This window comes from Anabrus simplex, chromosome 2 (assembly GCF_040414725.1).
Source record: "Anabrus simplex isolate iqAnaSimp1 chromosome 2, ASM4041472v1, whole genome shotgun sequence".
Taxonomy (NCBI): Eukaryota; Metazoa; Arthropoda; class Insecta; order Orthoptera; family Tettigoniidae; genus Anabrus; species Anabrus simplex.
This window is the reverse complement of record NC_090266.1, coordinates 228,171,176-228,188,439: the sequence shown is the minus strand read 5'-3', so window position 1 is coordinate 228,188,439 and position 17,264 is coordinate 228,171,176. Positions and strand designations below refer to the sequence as shown.

General features: G+C 41.0%; 1 protein-coding gene across 1 annotated transcript in view; it reads left to right on the top strand.

The window, feature by feature from the left end:
* LOC136864018 (discoidin domain-containing receptor 2) overlaps positions 1-17,264 on the top strand; it is a 1,053,752-nt gene that overhangs the window by 1,005,506 nt on the left and 30,982 nt on the right. The window contains exons 15-16 of the mRNA XM_067140517.2: positions 3,621-3,821; positions 5,932-6,024. Coding sequence (XP_066996618.1) covers positions 3,621-3,821; positions 5,932-6,024 — 294 coding nt within the window. The remainder of the gene's footprint in view (positions 1-3,620; positions 3,822-5,931; positions 6,025-17,264) is intronic.

Here is a 17,264-nt window from a genome sequence, read left to right as displayed (position 1 = left end):
CGGATCAACGCTTCGTCTCTGGGCTACTCGGCTAAGCTCGGCTCAACTCGCCTATGCTCGGCTCAAGTCAACTTGGATTTGGAGCGCTACGGCGCAAGTGGGGCAGAGGGAGACAGGCGGAGCGAGCGAGACAGGCGTGAGGAAAGAGAGAGTAAGCGCTATTGCTCCAAATCGAGGAGTGGGGGGGTCTGCACTCTGGTCAACCAAGCCAAGTCGTCTCTTGCACCGTGCACAGTGCATGCACCACGCGCATGCACCCTGAGAGGCCCTGCCTTAGACTATTATTATCTGAACACCTTTCTCGCTGTGAGGGGTGCAGTGTATCAAAGGGGCATGCAAGGAAGCATTTTTGTTTGCAGATATATTGGCTTCATCAGTAGAAGAGGTTGACGGTCCAGAATTTCCTACTGCTTCGGTTAGCTCATTGATATAATAATTTCCTCACCATGTGAGAAACAATAGGAGGTATTGATAATTAATATATTGTAGTCTTCACACGAGCAGTGTTAAAGAATATTATCTAAACACAAGTGATGCGTAACAAGCATAACTACTGCTTTTCCAAGCATGATTTTAACCTGTTTTAAGAAAACGTTATGCGTGAAATAGTCTTGTTAGTGTTTCGTAGTAATAAAGACTAAAGTAAAAGGAACCATTACTTCCACTCGGAACACATATATGCCATTGAAAAATACTGATTCAAGTAAGCCTCATCTAAAACATTCTACTAAAATGTTTACAGCTCATAATGTTGCCAATGTATGTCCTAGTTGTCATGGTGGATGGCGTGGTAGCCACCCTCCCCACGCCTTCAAACAAGGCACTAACGTATTCTCAATAGAGTGGACACAGTGTGTTAAATATTACATCTCCAATATTACATCAAGATAAATTACCAACATCTGTCTCCTACCTCAGCTCATTGAAGCTTGTGTTGGTGGAATATGGTGATAGATGTATTGGTATAGTTAACTCGTGCTTGAAGTCAGACCTCAGCCAGCACACTTATGGCTCCCAATGAATCCTGACATGTAATTCCTGAGTGCACAGTGGACAGAATGCTTATTTTGATATCGGGCGAGTTGGCCGTGTGGTTAGAGGCGCGCGCTGTGAGCTTGCATCCGGGAGATAGTGGGTTAGAATCCCACTGTCGGCAGCCCTGAAGATGGTTTTCCGTGGTTTCCCATTTTCACATCAGGCAAATGCTGGGGCTGTACCTTAATTAAGGCCACGGCAACTCCTAGGCCTTTCCTATCGTCGCCATAAGACCTATCTGTATCGGTGCAACGTAAAGCCACTAGCTTATTATGATCCGAATAACCCGATGATTCAGATAGCGCCACGCTACCCTACAGTAGGATGCAACACATTTATAATGTATTTATCTGAAACTGAGAAGAGGAAAAATAAAAATTGGAAAAATTCTATTGAAAATTAGAAATAATAATTAGGGAATTTTTACTAACATAATTCCAAGGGAAAATTGTTCAAACGAAATGCTGTTTTGGGAGAAATGGATTGTGAAATGTGTACAAAAGAGACTATTTTGTATGAAAATTTAAGAGTAAGAATTCTCAGAGATTTTGCTCCGGATTCGATAGCAGCGAGCAAGGGCAAATTTAGGAAGAATCCCAGTAATGATGGGCAGTTCGTATGCCTACTGTCAAGTTTTATAGGGCACGAAAGGGGATTGTTAACGGAACTGTTGCCAAATATTGCTCCTTATTTGTTCAGCTGAGGCGTGTATTAGTGAATTTGTTAATTTGTTGAAGACGGAGTGTGGTCATTACAGAGGGGTAACAGTGGAATAAGTCAATCGAACACTGTGCAGGAGTAAGACCAAATTCACTAAGTACTTCAAATATTTTGTGGTTAACTATGGTTTCTCGTTTCCATACATTTGTTAGAATGTTGTATATAGACTGTGGAAAAGGAATGGAATTTGTCTTAATTAAATTGTTTATTAATTCTGAATTGACTATTCTGCAAATATCGATTTCTCGTTTCAGTAAAAATGAAATGTCGTATGGCTTTTAGTGCCGGGATATCCCAGAACGGGTTCGGCTCGCCAGGTGCAGGTCTTTCTATTTGACTCCCGTAGGCGACCTGCGCGTCATGATGAGGATGAAATGATGAAGACAACAACACACCCAGCCCCCGTGCCATTGGAATTAACCAATTAAGGTTAAAATCCCCGACCCGGCCGGGAATCGAACCCGGGACCCTCTGAACCGAAGGCCAGTACGCTGACCGTTCAGCCAACGAGTCGGTCCTCGTTTCAGTCATAGGTTACGGATTCTTCTGAACGAATTTAGTCCTTTTTCATTATTAAGTGATGTGCGGTTGTGACTAAAGGTGCTCAACTTAGTAGAATTTGCTTGAAGTTTACTTCGTATCAGCAGATGTAACGTCGTCAGAGACGTTTGCAATTTTACACGTCCTCCCGGTAACAGATTATCTAAACGAGAGTTATTCATTTGTGAAGTAACTGCATTCAAACTCATTTCTCCCGTACCATGTATTTGCGTTCACTGTGTTCTCACACGTTATCCCGTTAATGAAGAATGTCCATATGACCCAAGAACTGCTAGACTAGAAGTTCCGACAATCTTCCCCTCGTCTCGTAAAGCAGATCTCTCTTGGGATAGCTGTACTGTGGTATCAACCAGGATCATTACCGCTAAGCAGCCTTTCTACCCTTCACGTCATGAAAGGGTGATTAAAACATTCCATTAACGAGCTTATGCTGAGATTACTGTCTTAGCACTTAGGAACGGTAAACTGATAAACTGCTGTGTTCTTCAAACCATGTTTTTTTTAAATTCAAATGTAGCCTGTAAACTAAACCTTGGGGTATAATTCAATGAGTTCATCTTGAATGCAGCAGCGGATGAATGCGAGCCACAGTACCATGTAAATTACATTATTTTAAACAATTTATAATTTATAAGTGACAGAACATCGTTTCTGTTAATATAAGTCAAAATAATTCCCCGACTGTTCTTCATAATGATATAATTTTGTCTACTGTAGCACTGTTAAGAGTACTCGAATCCCATTTAATATCGTTCGATATTATTCTATCTGAATTACGGAACTGGAACTGGAAATGGTGTTTCTTTGGTTGAAGTAAGGTATCATATCACAACAGAATCCCGAGACTGAACCACTTAAATTTTCAATTAAATGTAAAGGATTGGTTAATTTGTTTTAAATATAGTGTCAACATACAACTAAATTAATTTATTCAGTTATCGAGCGTTAAAATGCTGAATAGGTTGGTATCTTGACTTATAGTTTTACATGCAACAGCGGTATAACACCATCATTTGGAAAGTTTTCCTTTTAATATTGGCTATAATATTTCAAGTCCTCATTAAGCATACTTCTTTCCGTAAGCGTATGACACATCAGTCTAGGAACGATTGAGTCAGGTAGCATATTACATGTCCACGTTTCAGAAGTTCATATTTTCACTGTCGTGTGGAAATCTGTTGTACACAGAGGTTCCAATAATAGTTACCGAGGGATAAAATGTTGAGGGAATGAGAGAAATAAATTTTATAAATGTGATAATCTTCATCCATCAAGACTATAATAATTTGTTATGCATTTCTCAGGTTGGATTTTCACCGCGATGTACGAATCCTGGCGGCTCTTGAGGACTCGAACATCGCACGTGTTCTGGGCATGTGCAGCCACGAAGAACCACTGTGTGTCGTCATGGAGTATCTAGACCATGGAGATATGAACCAATTCCTTAAGTCCCATGTGCCTGCTGATGACTACCGCACCCTAACCATGGGCGTCAAAACTCTCAGGTAGGTGCACATATATTCCCTTAGTTTAAATATTATGATACATTTTTTGTCCAAATTTGTGACTGCAGAGGTAACGAAACGAAAGGCAAAGGATTCATCCATGGAGGTACATGAATGAGATGCAGGTAAAGTCTTCCACTAACTATAATCTAAAATCTAATGAAGAACCCATCCAACATCGAGGTGCGGACGGTTCTAATATTGCCATCATCATTGTTAAGGGAACCACACAACTTCAGGTTCGCATGTGCAATAAGTTTAGCTTGTAAAAGAAAAGAGAGAATATCGACGGCTTACTTCTATGACCTCGGAAGTCCCAACGCTCTTCCTACCCATTATATTCCTTAAGACTGGTCACGCCTACCAACAACACACTTAAATGCAGTCCATCAGAATAATTTTCGTAGTGTTCATTTTCCTGTGTTAATGTATAAAGGAAACTAGACCTTACCATACCGTATTGTAGAGATGTTGTTTGCAAGCGAATTTGAACACTCCTACAGTATAATGTATTTAAGGTTCATTTTCCTTTACACACAACCATAGGAAAATGAACACAACGACCATTGTTCTTATGGGCTGCAAATCCATATGTGGCTGGGAGACGTGACCAGTCTTAAGGAATATAATGGGTAGGAAAAAACATTGGAACATTCGAGGTTTTAGAAGTAAGTCATTTATATTCAAAAGTTTAAGTTTATTTCGGGTTGTTGCGGAAGGCATCTATCTCTGAATAGGAAGATAATCTACAGAGATAGTTCACAAAGTGGTCGTCGTCGGAGTTAACGAAATGATCAACGCAGACTTAGAAATTACACCATGAGCAACGAACGAATAAGGATTCATTTCACGCATTGCTAAAGTTCCCTCAGTTTAAGTAATAAACGAACTCCTCGTGTCCGGTAAACCATAGATGATGGCTACATGTGTAATCACTCCCGAAGAACTATACTGAATCAACACATTATACAGATATGACGTACATGCACAGTTTAATTTCGTACATTTGTAGCATAAAAGTCATAACGTTGCTGAACGAGCAGTACCGCGTATCTGACAATGCTCTTCCTATCCATTATTTGCCTTAAGACTGGTCGCACCTACCAGCTACACATGGATTTGCAGTCCATCAGAACAATTTTTCGTTGTGTTCACTTTCGTATGCTGGGATGTGAAGGACAATGAACCATACCGTACTGCGTTTTAGGAATGTATATTTGCATGACGTGTTTACGCACTCCTACAGTGTAATGTATTTACGTTTTATTTTCCTTTACACTTTAGCATAAGAAAATTTTCTGATGAACCGCATATTTTTATATGGCTGGGAGGTGTTACCAGTCTTAAGGAAAATAATGGATAGGAAAAGTATTGTCACAAACGCGTATTTCTCGCGCAGCGAAGATATGACAGAATAGGCATACTATTTATGTCGACGAAGGTGTTAAAGAATACAGATATGCGGTCCATTAGAAAATTTTCCTATGCTAACGTGTAAAGGAAAATAAAACTTAAATACATTACACTGTAGGAGTGCGTAAACACGTCGTGCAAATATACATTGTATCCTGTACCTTCGAATGGATGGCTCAGAAGTAGAATTAATTCTTATATGCCTCTTTTCCACCACATAAGTACTGTACTATTTATTATTAAGCATCCTACTTTTATTTTAAATATTATTTCCTATTCTAGTGATTTTGTTTCTACTTCCCTATTAGAATGTGGATGGTATCAAACTTTCTCCAAAACGCTCCTCATATTAGAGTCATTGGTCGACATGAGTAGAAATATATTTGGAGATGACATGCTGATGTATTTTATCCCCTCTGAAGGCAATAGGAACTTTCATAAATGAGACGTTTTGCTTTTAAAATATATGATAATTTTGTATTCTCTCGTCAGGTGTCATGAATTAACCCATCTTTCAGTATCATGTAGTGTTTACAATATCTTTAGGTTTTTTTTAACTCTGATCATTTGATACTTTCTTTAACACTCTTGTCCATTTCCATGGTAGGTAATACCTTTCATTGAGGGTGGAAAGTTTGGACTTGTTTTAATATAACGCAATTGACTCACATTATGTTCCCTGTTTTTTTTACTATAGTTTCAACTGCCTACTCTACATGGCGGCGCAAATCGCATCTGGAATGAGGTACCTGGAGACCTTGAACTTCGTACACCGAGACCTCGCGACCAGGTGAGAATATTGCACGCTGTTATTATCAATCTTTACATTGTAAACTCTTTCCTAAGCTTTACAAGCAATTAAGCGTTTCGTAAACGAGCATGGGTTAGGAAGAAAAAACAACATTTGGTTAGATTAAGATTCCTCAATTGCTGCTAGTGCGCTCGAAATTGGACTTATTTATCCAAAGAAGTATTCTGTACCTCAAGAGACACATCCATGTTTTTAAGCCAGTATATTACGTTGCGATTTCAAAATTAAAATGTTTACCGTTGAATACTACACTGTAGCTTAAAATGGTGCTGGATATTAATATTATTACTATTATTATATATGTATTACTTATTATTAATATTATTATTTTTGTGCCCTTTAACAATCTTGGAATTGGAAACCCAGATCGAACAAGATCACAACATGTGGCATGTCAAAATAAAACCATTTAATTGAGTCATCTCTTGTATGAGAGTATTGAAACTTAGAGGAATGTCAGTACGACACAGTGAATTACGCACGCGTTCTAGGTAATACGGGAATTTGTTACCTCTATAACTGATAATTCACTTTAAAATCGCCAAGTGATTTACCTACATTGTTTGGGCCATGAAGATGTCAGCCTGCATTCGGGGGATGGTGGATTCGAATCACGCTGTCAGCTTCCTTCCTTTCCAGTCCCAGTACCATCGTCTCCATAACACCTCTTTGAGTCGGTGCAAATTGAAAGCAATAGCAAAAAGAGAGTATCCCTACGAAATGGTTCTGTATTTACAAATTGTGAATCTGTACTTTCAGAAATCACATCCATTTCTTTGCCTATTTATTCCGGATAACACAGTTTTCTATAACATATTAGTCTAGGCCTGTCTCTCAATCCGAATTCTGCGTGAGAAATTCTTATTGAACGTAAGAGGAAGAACATTCATAACTTTCGAAAGTTATTACACAATTCATCAGGCTATAAAGTCCTTGGAATAGTGGCAGTTCAAGGTGCCTGCTTTCGTTAACTTCCACGCTAAGTGGGGCTAAATGATCAGGTCTATAGCTGGCTCTGCTCCCGGGACTTAACCGGGTACTCATTTCGGGTGCGGGCTGAGTGTCCTAAATAACCACGTGCCTCAGTAGAAGCGAAAGTCTCGTTTAGATATTAGGCCCTTTTAAAGAACATCCATCATCAACAAGCGTTTCTACGTTTTCGACTTCTGACGGGGAATCGAACTCTCGTCCTTCTGGATGAACAAATTACACCTTAATCGTTCAACCTAGATAGCTCCCATATGAGCGATTTCTCTCATTTCTGATTAATAAAGAATATATTTGGGTAGATTTCTAAAGGTGAGAAACTATGTTCCTGGCCAAACTGTGTAATTCGAAATGTGGAAGGTGTGTCATTTTCCTGGATACAGTAATGAGAAGATCAGATATCAGAAATAGACTAAATCACGAAATATATACAGTATAAAGGCTATACTAGCTGATGTACCTGTGCTTCGCTACGGTATTCTCAGAAAGACTGACTTTGTCGTTTTCCTAACTGAAGTAACATAGGTCATTACGAAAACGCCAGTAGGAATGTAGCGATTAAAAGCAATGTTATCACATAAAATACTCGATCAAATGAAAAACTTCACATTTTCTCACTTTTAACGAACAGTAGTACGGTGCCGATCCAACAGTCCAAATTTCCAGAGCTGGAATGACCAGGCCGCAGACAGCCGTAAACGCTTCTCTGCCAAAATATGCACACTTCTCATTTCAATCAGTGCCTCAGAGTAGGGATTGAATAACTCGAATACTATGATGAACGAGTGTTTTATGTACCAGTAGTATCGGAAAATTTATAAAACAGAGAAATGGCATGCTAAAGAAAAAGTTACCTAACTCCCCAGCTACTTCCCGTCAATATTTAGGCAGACTGTTGCACTTGTACAACTGGGCGAGTTGGCCGTGTGATTAAGGGTGCGCAGCTTGCATCCGGGAGATAGTGGATTCGAACCCCACTATCGGCAGCCCTAAAGATATTATTCCGTGGATTCCCATTTTTACACCAGGCAAATGCTAGGGCTGTACCTTAATTAAAGCCAAGGCTGCTTCCTTCACACTCATTGCCCTTTCCTATTCCATCGTCGCCATAAGACCAAACTGTATCGGTGCGACTAAAGGCAAATGTTAAAAAATACTCGGTGAGCAGCAGTAATCCTATCTATCGGAGATGAATGGCATCAGAGGACAAAGCAACAAAGGTCAATGTAATGTTATTGTTGATCACTTTTATGCGCTTTCTATATTGAAGTTCTTCACATTTAGTTTTCTTTAGACTCTGTGATATTAGGGCGTCTTATAACATTATTAATAGCGTAGACTGTAGTTCCTTATTCTCCGACTTTACATACCGATTTTTATTAAATCCTGTTTACCCATTTTCTCGTGACTCGGCGCTGATAAGGACTTGGTAACAAAAATCCAAATTCATGAATATCTTTGATCATAGCCCGTATGGTAACAATGTATATGATATATATAATAGGAAGTATAACTACATAACTTAAGTAGTATTTATCAATACGATCACTAATAACATAATTATTTGGGAATTAAATGTTAGGCCTACCTCTAAACTACCATTTCATTCAGGGTGAATAAAACTATTTATGGCCTAGATTCTAGCGACTTATTCCCCGACTTTGAATACCGATTTTCATTAAGATAGGACCAATAATAACATAAATATTTGAGAATTCCATTGTAGGCCTTTCCCTAAACTATCATTATTCTCAGCGTGAATACAAGTATTTATGGTCTAGATTGTAGCGACTTATTCCTCGACTTCCCCTACCGATTTTCGTTAAGATACTACCATTAATAACAAATATTTGAGAATTAAATTTCAGGCCTTCCCATAAACTACCATTTCACTCAGCGTGACTAAACTTATTTATGGCGTAGGTTATAGAGACTTATTTCCCGACTTTGTATACCGATTTTCATTAAGATGTGACCACTAATAACATACATATTTGAGAATTAAATTTTAGGCCTTCCCCTAAACTACCATTTCAGTCAGCGTGAATAAAATTATTTATGGCCTAGATTGCAGCGACTTATTACCCGACTTTGTATACTGATTTTCATTAAATTCTCTTCAGCCGTTTTCTCGTGATGCGTGTACAGACAGACAGACAGACAGACAGACAGACAGACAGACAGACATTACGGAAAAGTAAAAAGTGCATTTCCTTGTTACTGTGGACACGACTGATACAGAAATACCATCCTTTTTAAATTCTGAGCAATGTACAGACAAAACTCTTATTATATATATATATATTCATTAATTTGAAATATATTTATTTTCCGAAATTCGTTTTGAAGTTTTAAATTCAAGTATGCCGAGCTGGGTAGTTCAGACGGTAGAGCACTGGCCTTCTGAAGTCAAGTTGGCGGTTTCGATTCTGGTTCAGTCCGGTGGTATTTGAAAGTGCTCAAGTACGTCAGTCTCGTGTCGGTAGATTTACTGGCACGTTAAAGAACTCCTGCGGCACAAAATTCCGGCAGTTCGATGTCTCCGAAAACCGTAAAAGTGGTTAGTGGGACGTAAAAATAATAACATTAAAATATTAAAATTCAGTTTCAAATATATTCACTAAAAGCCAGATCACGTGTTGTAATGTTCTGAAGACACAGTACCGCCCAAAAGAAGTTGACGTACTCGTCAATAAATGATATTGGAGCCTTACTTCTAGATATGTCAAGTCATCGACTAGGAGGCTGGTTTGGTTTTCACATAGCAAACACCGAAGGTCATGCCATCAAGGGAAAATGCAAACGCTGATGGTGTTGTTATAGTGCGGTGTACTGGATGAAATATGATATGAAGTAGTTTGCCACGGCTTTCCTCACTGGAACATAAAGTGCTATTGCCGCATGATTGACCTAGTAAATAGAACATTTCATAATATACAGGCGCCCTAGCCGTGCTCTGAATGCATTTATTCTGCATTACCCATACCTCAGCTGCTTCTGTATTGTAGCAGCTATAAATGAAACAGAGACCAGTGGAAATTAGATTTTTTTCTGGCGTTTATCGAGAGACGGATACAAGATACTACATCCTTCAAGAAATAACAACATGCAGACATGTACAGTTCGATAACTACCAGAATGAGTAAGGAAAATCGCGGAGGACAACTATGATATTTATGTTCGCTACTTCAATCAATCAATCAATACTGATCTGCATTTAGGGCAGTCGCCCAGGTGGCAGATTCCCTATCTGTTGCTTTCCTAGCCTTTTCCTAAATGATTTCAAAGAAATTGGAAATTTATTGAACATCTCCCTTGGTAAGTTATTCCAATCCCTTACTCCCCTTCCTATAAATGAATATTTGCCCCAGTTTGTCCTCTTGAATTCCAACTTTATCTTCATATTGTGATCTTTCCTACTTTTATAAACGCCATTCAAACTTATTCGTCTACTAATGTCATTCCACGCCATCTCTCCCCTGACAGCTCGGAACATACCACTTAGTCGAGCAGCTCTTCTTCTTTCTCCCAATTCTTCCCAACCCAAACAATGCAACATTTTTGTAACGCTACTCTTTTGTCGGAAATCACCCAGAACAAATCGAGCTGCTTTTCTTTGGATTTTTTTCCAGTTCTTGAATCAGGTAATCCTGGTGAGGGTCCCATACACTGGAACCATACTCTAGTTGGGGTCTTACCAGAGACTTATATGCACTCTCCTTTACACCCTTACTACAACCCCTAAACACCCTCATAACCATGTGCAGAGATCTGTACCCTTTATTTACAATCCCATTTATGTGATTACCCCAGTAATTTGAGATGTGTGAATATTGGCTGCTAAATTGCCGGTGCTACCTATGATAGCGAGTAATTTTAAAGAAATCTGGAGCAAGACCTTACTTGTGTTCTTAGTTACGCAAATTCGTTACGTATTAATAGTAGTTTTACGTCCCACTAACTACTCTTAATATTTTCTGAAAATTTTTGGTGACAGGAGTTTCTGTTAGCCTACATGTCGAACATTCTGCTAGCACGAGGCTGGCGCAATTGATCACCTCCAAATATCATAGAACTGAGCCAGGATGTAACTCGCCAACTTGAGCTTACAAAGCCTGCACTCTTTCATGTGAGCCACTCATCCCCGCACTGCATCGTAATGAATTAACCGCTGCACATTTGGATTTTTTGTGCGAAAAATAAATCAAGATATTTATCCATTTTATTTTTCTTTCTTTCTTTCTTTCTTTCTTTCTTTCTTTCCTTCTTTCTTTCATTCTTTCTTAATCCGTTTACCCTCCAGGGTTGGTTTTCCCCTCGAACTCAGCGAGGGATCCCACCTCTACCGCCTCATGGACAGAGTCCTGGAGCTTGAGACTTTGTGTCGGGGATACAACTGGGAGCAGGACCAGTACCTCGTCCAGGCGGCCTCACCTGGTATGGTGATCAGGGGCCTTGTGTGGTAATAGGAAGATTGGCAGGGATAGACAAGGAAGATGGAAGGAAGCGGCTGTGGTCTTAAGTTAGGTACCATCCCAACATTTACCTGGAGGAGAAGTGGGAACCACGGAAAACCACTTCGAGGATGGCTGAGGTGGGAATCGAACCCCCCTCTACTCAGTTGACCTCCCGAGGCTGGGTGGAACCTGTTCCAGCCCTCGCACCACATTTCAAATTTCGTGGCAGAGCCGGGAATCGAACCCGGGCCTCCGGGGGTGGCAGCTAATTAAACTAAACACTTCACCATAAAGGCGGGCCATTTTATTTTCCATTATGTTAATAGCAATAACGCGCTGGCCGGCCGAGGCAGTAAACGCGTTCTCGTGTCACTCGGATGGTCATGGGTTCGATTCCCCGTCAGGAAGTCGAAAAATTTTAGAAACGTTTTCCACTTCCGAAAGTGAATATGGTGCTGAGGCTCATCCTACACCAAAAAATGAGTACCATGTTAATTCCTGGGAGCGTTGAATTATCCACTCTACTCCATCAAGCGCCAAGGTTATTGATAGTGGAAGCCTTTACCTTTCATCCCTCCAAGGGCCTTCATGACCTGTACGGAGATGACTTTTGACTTTAATAGCAATAACAGTTCAATTGAAATTCACAAAAGAATTGTTCTTATTTCCAAAGTCGGAAATACAGTAGTTATTTCACTCATATCTGTGCTCTGAGATGATGAGCATTCCACATGTGGGAATTGAAAATATGAGGCCAGGGGAGTAGGTGGAGTAATATACATACATTTATGAACACGCTCTTGTTCTGTTTTTGGCTATTGCTATCACGAATTCCCGTCAGTAATTTTAGTATGACTTGCCCCCTCTCACGCACGCTAAATATTGACAGTGTCGGGGTTGTTGGCCACTTGCCATCGACTTGGATGTGGGATGAGGTAGGGGGGAGTAGGATCCATCCCTCCAATGCCGGCTGGACAGACGAGCAAATATTTAGCCACGGCTCGTACTGGTCACTCCGCTCTTGTGCCCCCTTCCCTCTCCCCAACTCTGACCATTCATTCATACATTGGGGTTCTCATTAGTTGTGTCACAGGGGGAACTCTGAGCTAAGCCTCTCTTTTTATCTTTGTATTGTTCGCCTGTATTCAAGTAAAGTAATATCGCCGGTAATTACTGCACTATTGTTATAGAAACCAAGGCCCTACTACTTTACGTAGAGATCATGTGTTCTAGTGTATCAAACTCACAATACCCTCATACAGTTTTGTAGGCTGCAAAATCCCGCATGAGAGTTAAGGAAGAACTGAACCTCTGAAATGAAAAAAGTTATTATTTTAGTGGTTTGGAACATCGCGGTATGCAACCCTATGCATTGTGAGCGTACATATATTCTGTAAAATGAATTCTATTCGTTTGGGTGTAAGTAATTGATGCTAAGTTTTCAAAGTTAACTCGTTAGCAATAATGTTCAATATTACTTTTCTTCCTTCCTACCGTGAGTGGAATTTTCCCCTCTTTCGTACTGTTGTGGTATATAGCCTATCTGAAACGGCGTTAACTTTATTTTTAATGTTTATCCACCTGTTTTTTCGTGCATCACCGGTGGTGCACACCCAATCTACACTGTTTTCTAGTCAAGGGTACGTCGAATGATAGTCCAGTTCTCTTTAAGAGCATTAATTCACCTGGTAAGACTATGGCTATTTGTACACTCGCCAAGATTTCCCGCCATTATTGGGTGGCTTTTTTTTGGGGGGGGGGGGCATTTCTCATCGTCGTACTTTGCATGTCATTGCCCGGTTCCTTCGGTTCAGATGTCTCTCGGCTGGGTCATGGACTTTTTTAAGTCTGAATAACATGTCTGATTCGAAGACTGGGTATATGTGCTTGTAACAAAACATTACTCTTCATCTTCACACAACACTACCAACCACCTCGGAAACACGCAGTAGTGCATACACAACTCCACGCTGGGTTGGCGTGGGGAAGGGCATCCGGCTGTAGAACAGGGACTGCCGCGTATGTGTCACTCTTTGCACCCTGATCCGATCTGGATTTGGGAAAAGCAGTGGAAGTAGCACGCTGCCCGTTAATGTCGCCAGGCGTGACCGACAGTCCCGCCATACTCTATGACTATCCCTGGAATCGTATGACAATGAGAAGGCAGAGAGGAACGAATCAGTATGAAAACGTTTACCAGCTGTGGTACGTGGTGGCCTCTGAGATCGATGTGTATGTTCCATGGGTGACACACGCCGTCATAAACGTTTTAAAACCGGGCGAGTTGGCCGTGCGCGTAGAGGCGCGTGGCTATGAGCTTGCATCCGGGAGATAGGTTCGAATCCCGCTATCGGCAGCCCTGAAGATGGTTTTCTGTGGTTTCCCATTTTCACACCAGGCAAATGCTGGGGCTGTACCTTAATTAAGGATATGGCCGTTTCCTTCCAACTCCTAGGCCTTTCCTATCCCATCGTCGCCATAAGACCTATCTGTGTCGGTGCGACGTAAAGCCCCTAGAAAAAAAAACCGTTTTAAATAAAAAAATCTCATGACATCCACGGAGGCCCATATCCATAGCTTTATTAAATGTGTAGGTATATTTATAATTGATCTCCTCATGACCGTTACCCCTCTCCCCACCCCATGGTGCGACAGCCCCAGTCAGCAAAACGAATCTTCTCGGCCGTTATCTTGGCTGTCTAAACCGAAGCCGTTATCTAACCTCAGGTAGCTCCTCAATTTGTAATCACGTAGGCAGAGTGGATCTCGAACCAGCCCTCAGTTTGAGGTAATAATACCTGACCTGGACGAGAATCGAACTCCAGGCCTTCAGTTAAAGCATGCCATCCCTATACCGCGGGGCCGGCTTCATGACCGCCACCCTTGTGTCAATTTTTTCCGACTGTACGTCCAAGCAATCACGCACTTCACTTTTTAGGAATTCCGGGGGCTATTCTGATTCAAGTTTACTCCGAGTTTTTCAAAGTAGGCCTATCTTCGGAAACAAATTGCTGGAATAATATCTTACTTCAAGGACTCTAAAATTACAGCAGTTCCAACCCCAGCCAATGCTTGTCAGATTTCGGAAATGTATCTCACTGTTTCGGATTCCACGTAAAACTGGCTTTTCATGATTATGATCACAATATCAGTGGTCACAGATTCATTTGTTGCCCTAATGTGCTGTGTTCCATATCTTGTTCGTTAATCTTAGTTACTTGCGACAGCTAATAGGCCAAATACGTAGCCATATTCAAACACCCGTCCTGTGAGATCTCTGAAGTTAAACAACATCGGGTATGGTCACCACTTGGATAGGTAGTACTGGCGAGCCGAACATGTTCTTGGACACTCCCAGCACTGAAAGCCATATGCTAAAAAAATAAAACCAGTCATCACCATCGTGCTATATATTCAAACCCTGTAGGCCTGTATTTTAAATATGTAGCATACGACAATTTTTCGTGTTAAATCAGTGAACAATATTAAGTTCAACTTACTCGTCTTTCTCCCGGTCTAGGAAAAAAGGAATAACGGCCGAAAGGATTTGTCGTGCCGACCTCACGACACCTCGTAATCTGCTGGCCTTCGAGCTGAGCAGCGACCACGCCGATCTAATGCCCTTATGAAGGAATTCCACAAGATCTCAAGAAATCCTAGTCTACCCGTGAATAGTGACCTGCCTCTTCTGAATCTTAATAGACTGAAATCACGCCATCCAACTCTGCGTGATGCTGCTAACATGGATGCTAAGGATTTTAAATCTTTTGATGAGTGGAAAAGTAGATGGAAAGCAGCAACGGATGTGCGCCTTCATACCTTCTTCTCAGGTCCCAAACTTCCAAGTGGATCCAACCTACCACGCAAGACCTGGACTACCCTGAATAGAATCAGAACAGGACATGGCCGGTGCAGAGCCGCTCTCCGTAAGTGTAAAAAGCTACCTAATCCAGACTGTGACTGCGGAGCTCCACACCCAGACTGTTCATCATATCGTCAGGGAATGTAAGATACGAGCGTATCACGGTGATGAAGATGACTTCCTGCTGGTATCTACAGAAGCTGTACGTTGGATTGAAACACTTGATATTCAATTGTGAAGAACAAATTAATTTGTTTCTCAGCTGTAAATATGTATATATATTACTGATATTGTCTGTATAAGCTATACGCTAAATAATAATAATAATAATAATAATAATAATAATAATAATAATAATAATAAATACTACTTGCGCCACGGAATTTGGTTTAGTTTACTCGTCTTCGTACGTACCGGAATTCAACACGATGATTTAATCATGCGATGCGACACTGCGTAAGTATAAAAACGTATACTGAAAGAAGAATTTCTTGTTATTCATATACATTTTCTACCGCTTTTCCCACATCTGTGGGGTCGTGCGTGCGAACTGTTGTCGCACATGTGGATTTGGCCCTTTTTACGGCCGGATGCCCTTCCTGACGCAAATCCTATATGGAGGGATGTAATCACTATTGCGTGTTTCTGTGGTGGTTGATAGTGTAGTGTGTTGTCTGAATATGAAGAGGAAAGTGTTAGGACAAGCACAAACACCCCGTCCCCGGACCAGAAGAATTAATCAGAGGCGATTACAATCAGCGACCCAGCCGGGAATGAAACCCGGGACCCTTTAAGCCAAGGCCTCAACCTGACCATTCAGCCAGTGAGACGGACAAAAGGAAAATTTCATAAGAACCAAATTCAGTGGTGAGTAAAATTCTGCTCTTTCCTGTAGCACTTGTAGTATGCAATTTGCGAGGCAGTTCAGAAGGGTAGATACCGGGCTGGGTAGCTCGGTCGGTGGAGCGCTGGTCTGCTGAGCCCAACATTGTTGGTTCGATCCTGGCTCAGTCCGGAGGTATTTGAAGTCGCTGTAATGCGTCAGCCTCGTGTAGGTAGATTCACTGGCACTTAAAAGAAATCTGCGGGCCAAAATTCCGGCACCTCGGCATCTCTGAAAACCATGCGAGTAGTTATAAGAACAATAACATTGTATTTTTTTTGCTATTTGCTTTACGTCGCAGCGACACAGATAGGTCTTATGGCGACGATTGGATAGGAAAGGCCTAGGAATGCGAAGGAAGTGGCCATTTCCTTAATTAACATACAGCCCCAGCATTTGTCTGGTGTGAAAATGGGAAACCACCGAAAACCATCTTCAGGGCTGCCGACAGTGAGGTTCGAACCCACTATCTCCCAGATGCAAATGTATGTATTAGAGCAGTAGAAGTTGTTATACAAGTTGAGAATGGATGGTTGCGTGATTTACAAGTTACTCACCTATTCTCATTCGTTCATTCTCTACACATTTGTTCGAGTTCAGTGTGAAAGGAAAAAGTGGGAGAAGGGGCGGAAAGTTTCGTCAGAGTGTGCTTCAGGGTCTTGGGTGCGGTGTAATAGCGAGTCAACGTTTGCCCACCTCTGACCTAACTGATTCATGAACACAACACGAGCTGGCAGCCTCTGTTTGCTGAACACTCTTCAGTGGCCAACTCCACTCTACCTCAGACTCCATCCTCCACGGATTTAGTTAATGCTCTTCTCTTCAACCAGTTCAAACTTTTAAATGGCTTCTTCGGTTGAAAACCACAACAGATTTAAAAGTTTTGTTCTCGTCTTATTCAAGGAGTCTACTGAGGTAAGACAAAATCTTAAGAGCGCCACGCACAAAGAAAACAACTCGACTGTTAGAGACAAGAACAAATCTTATTTTACATGCTATAATAATTCGTCTTACTTTATTACAACATAAG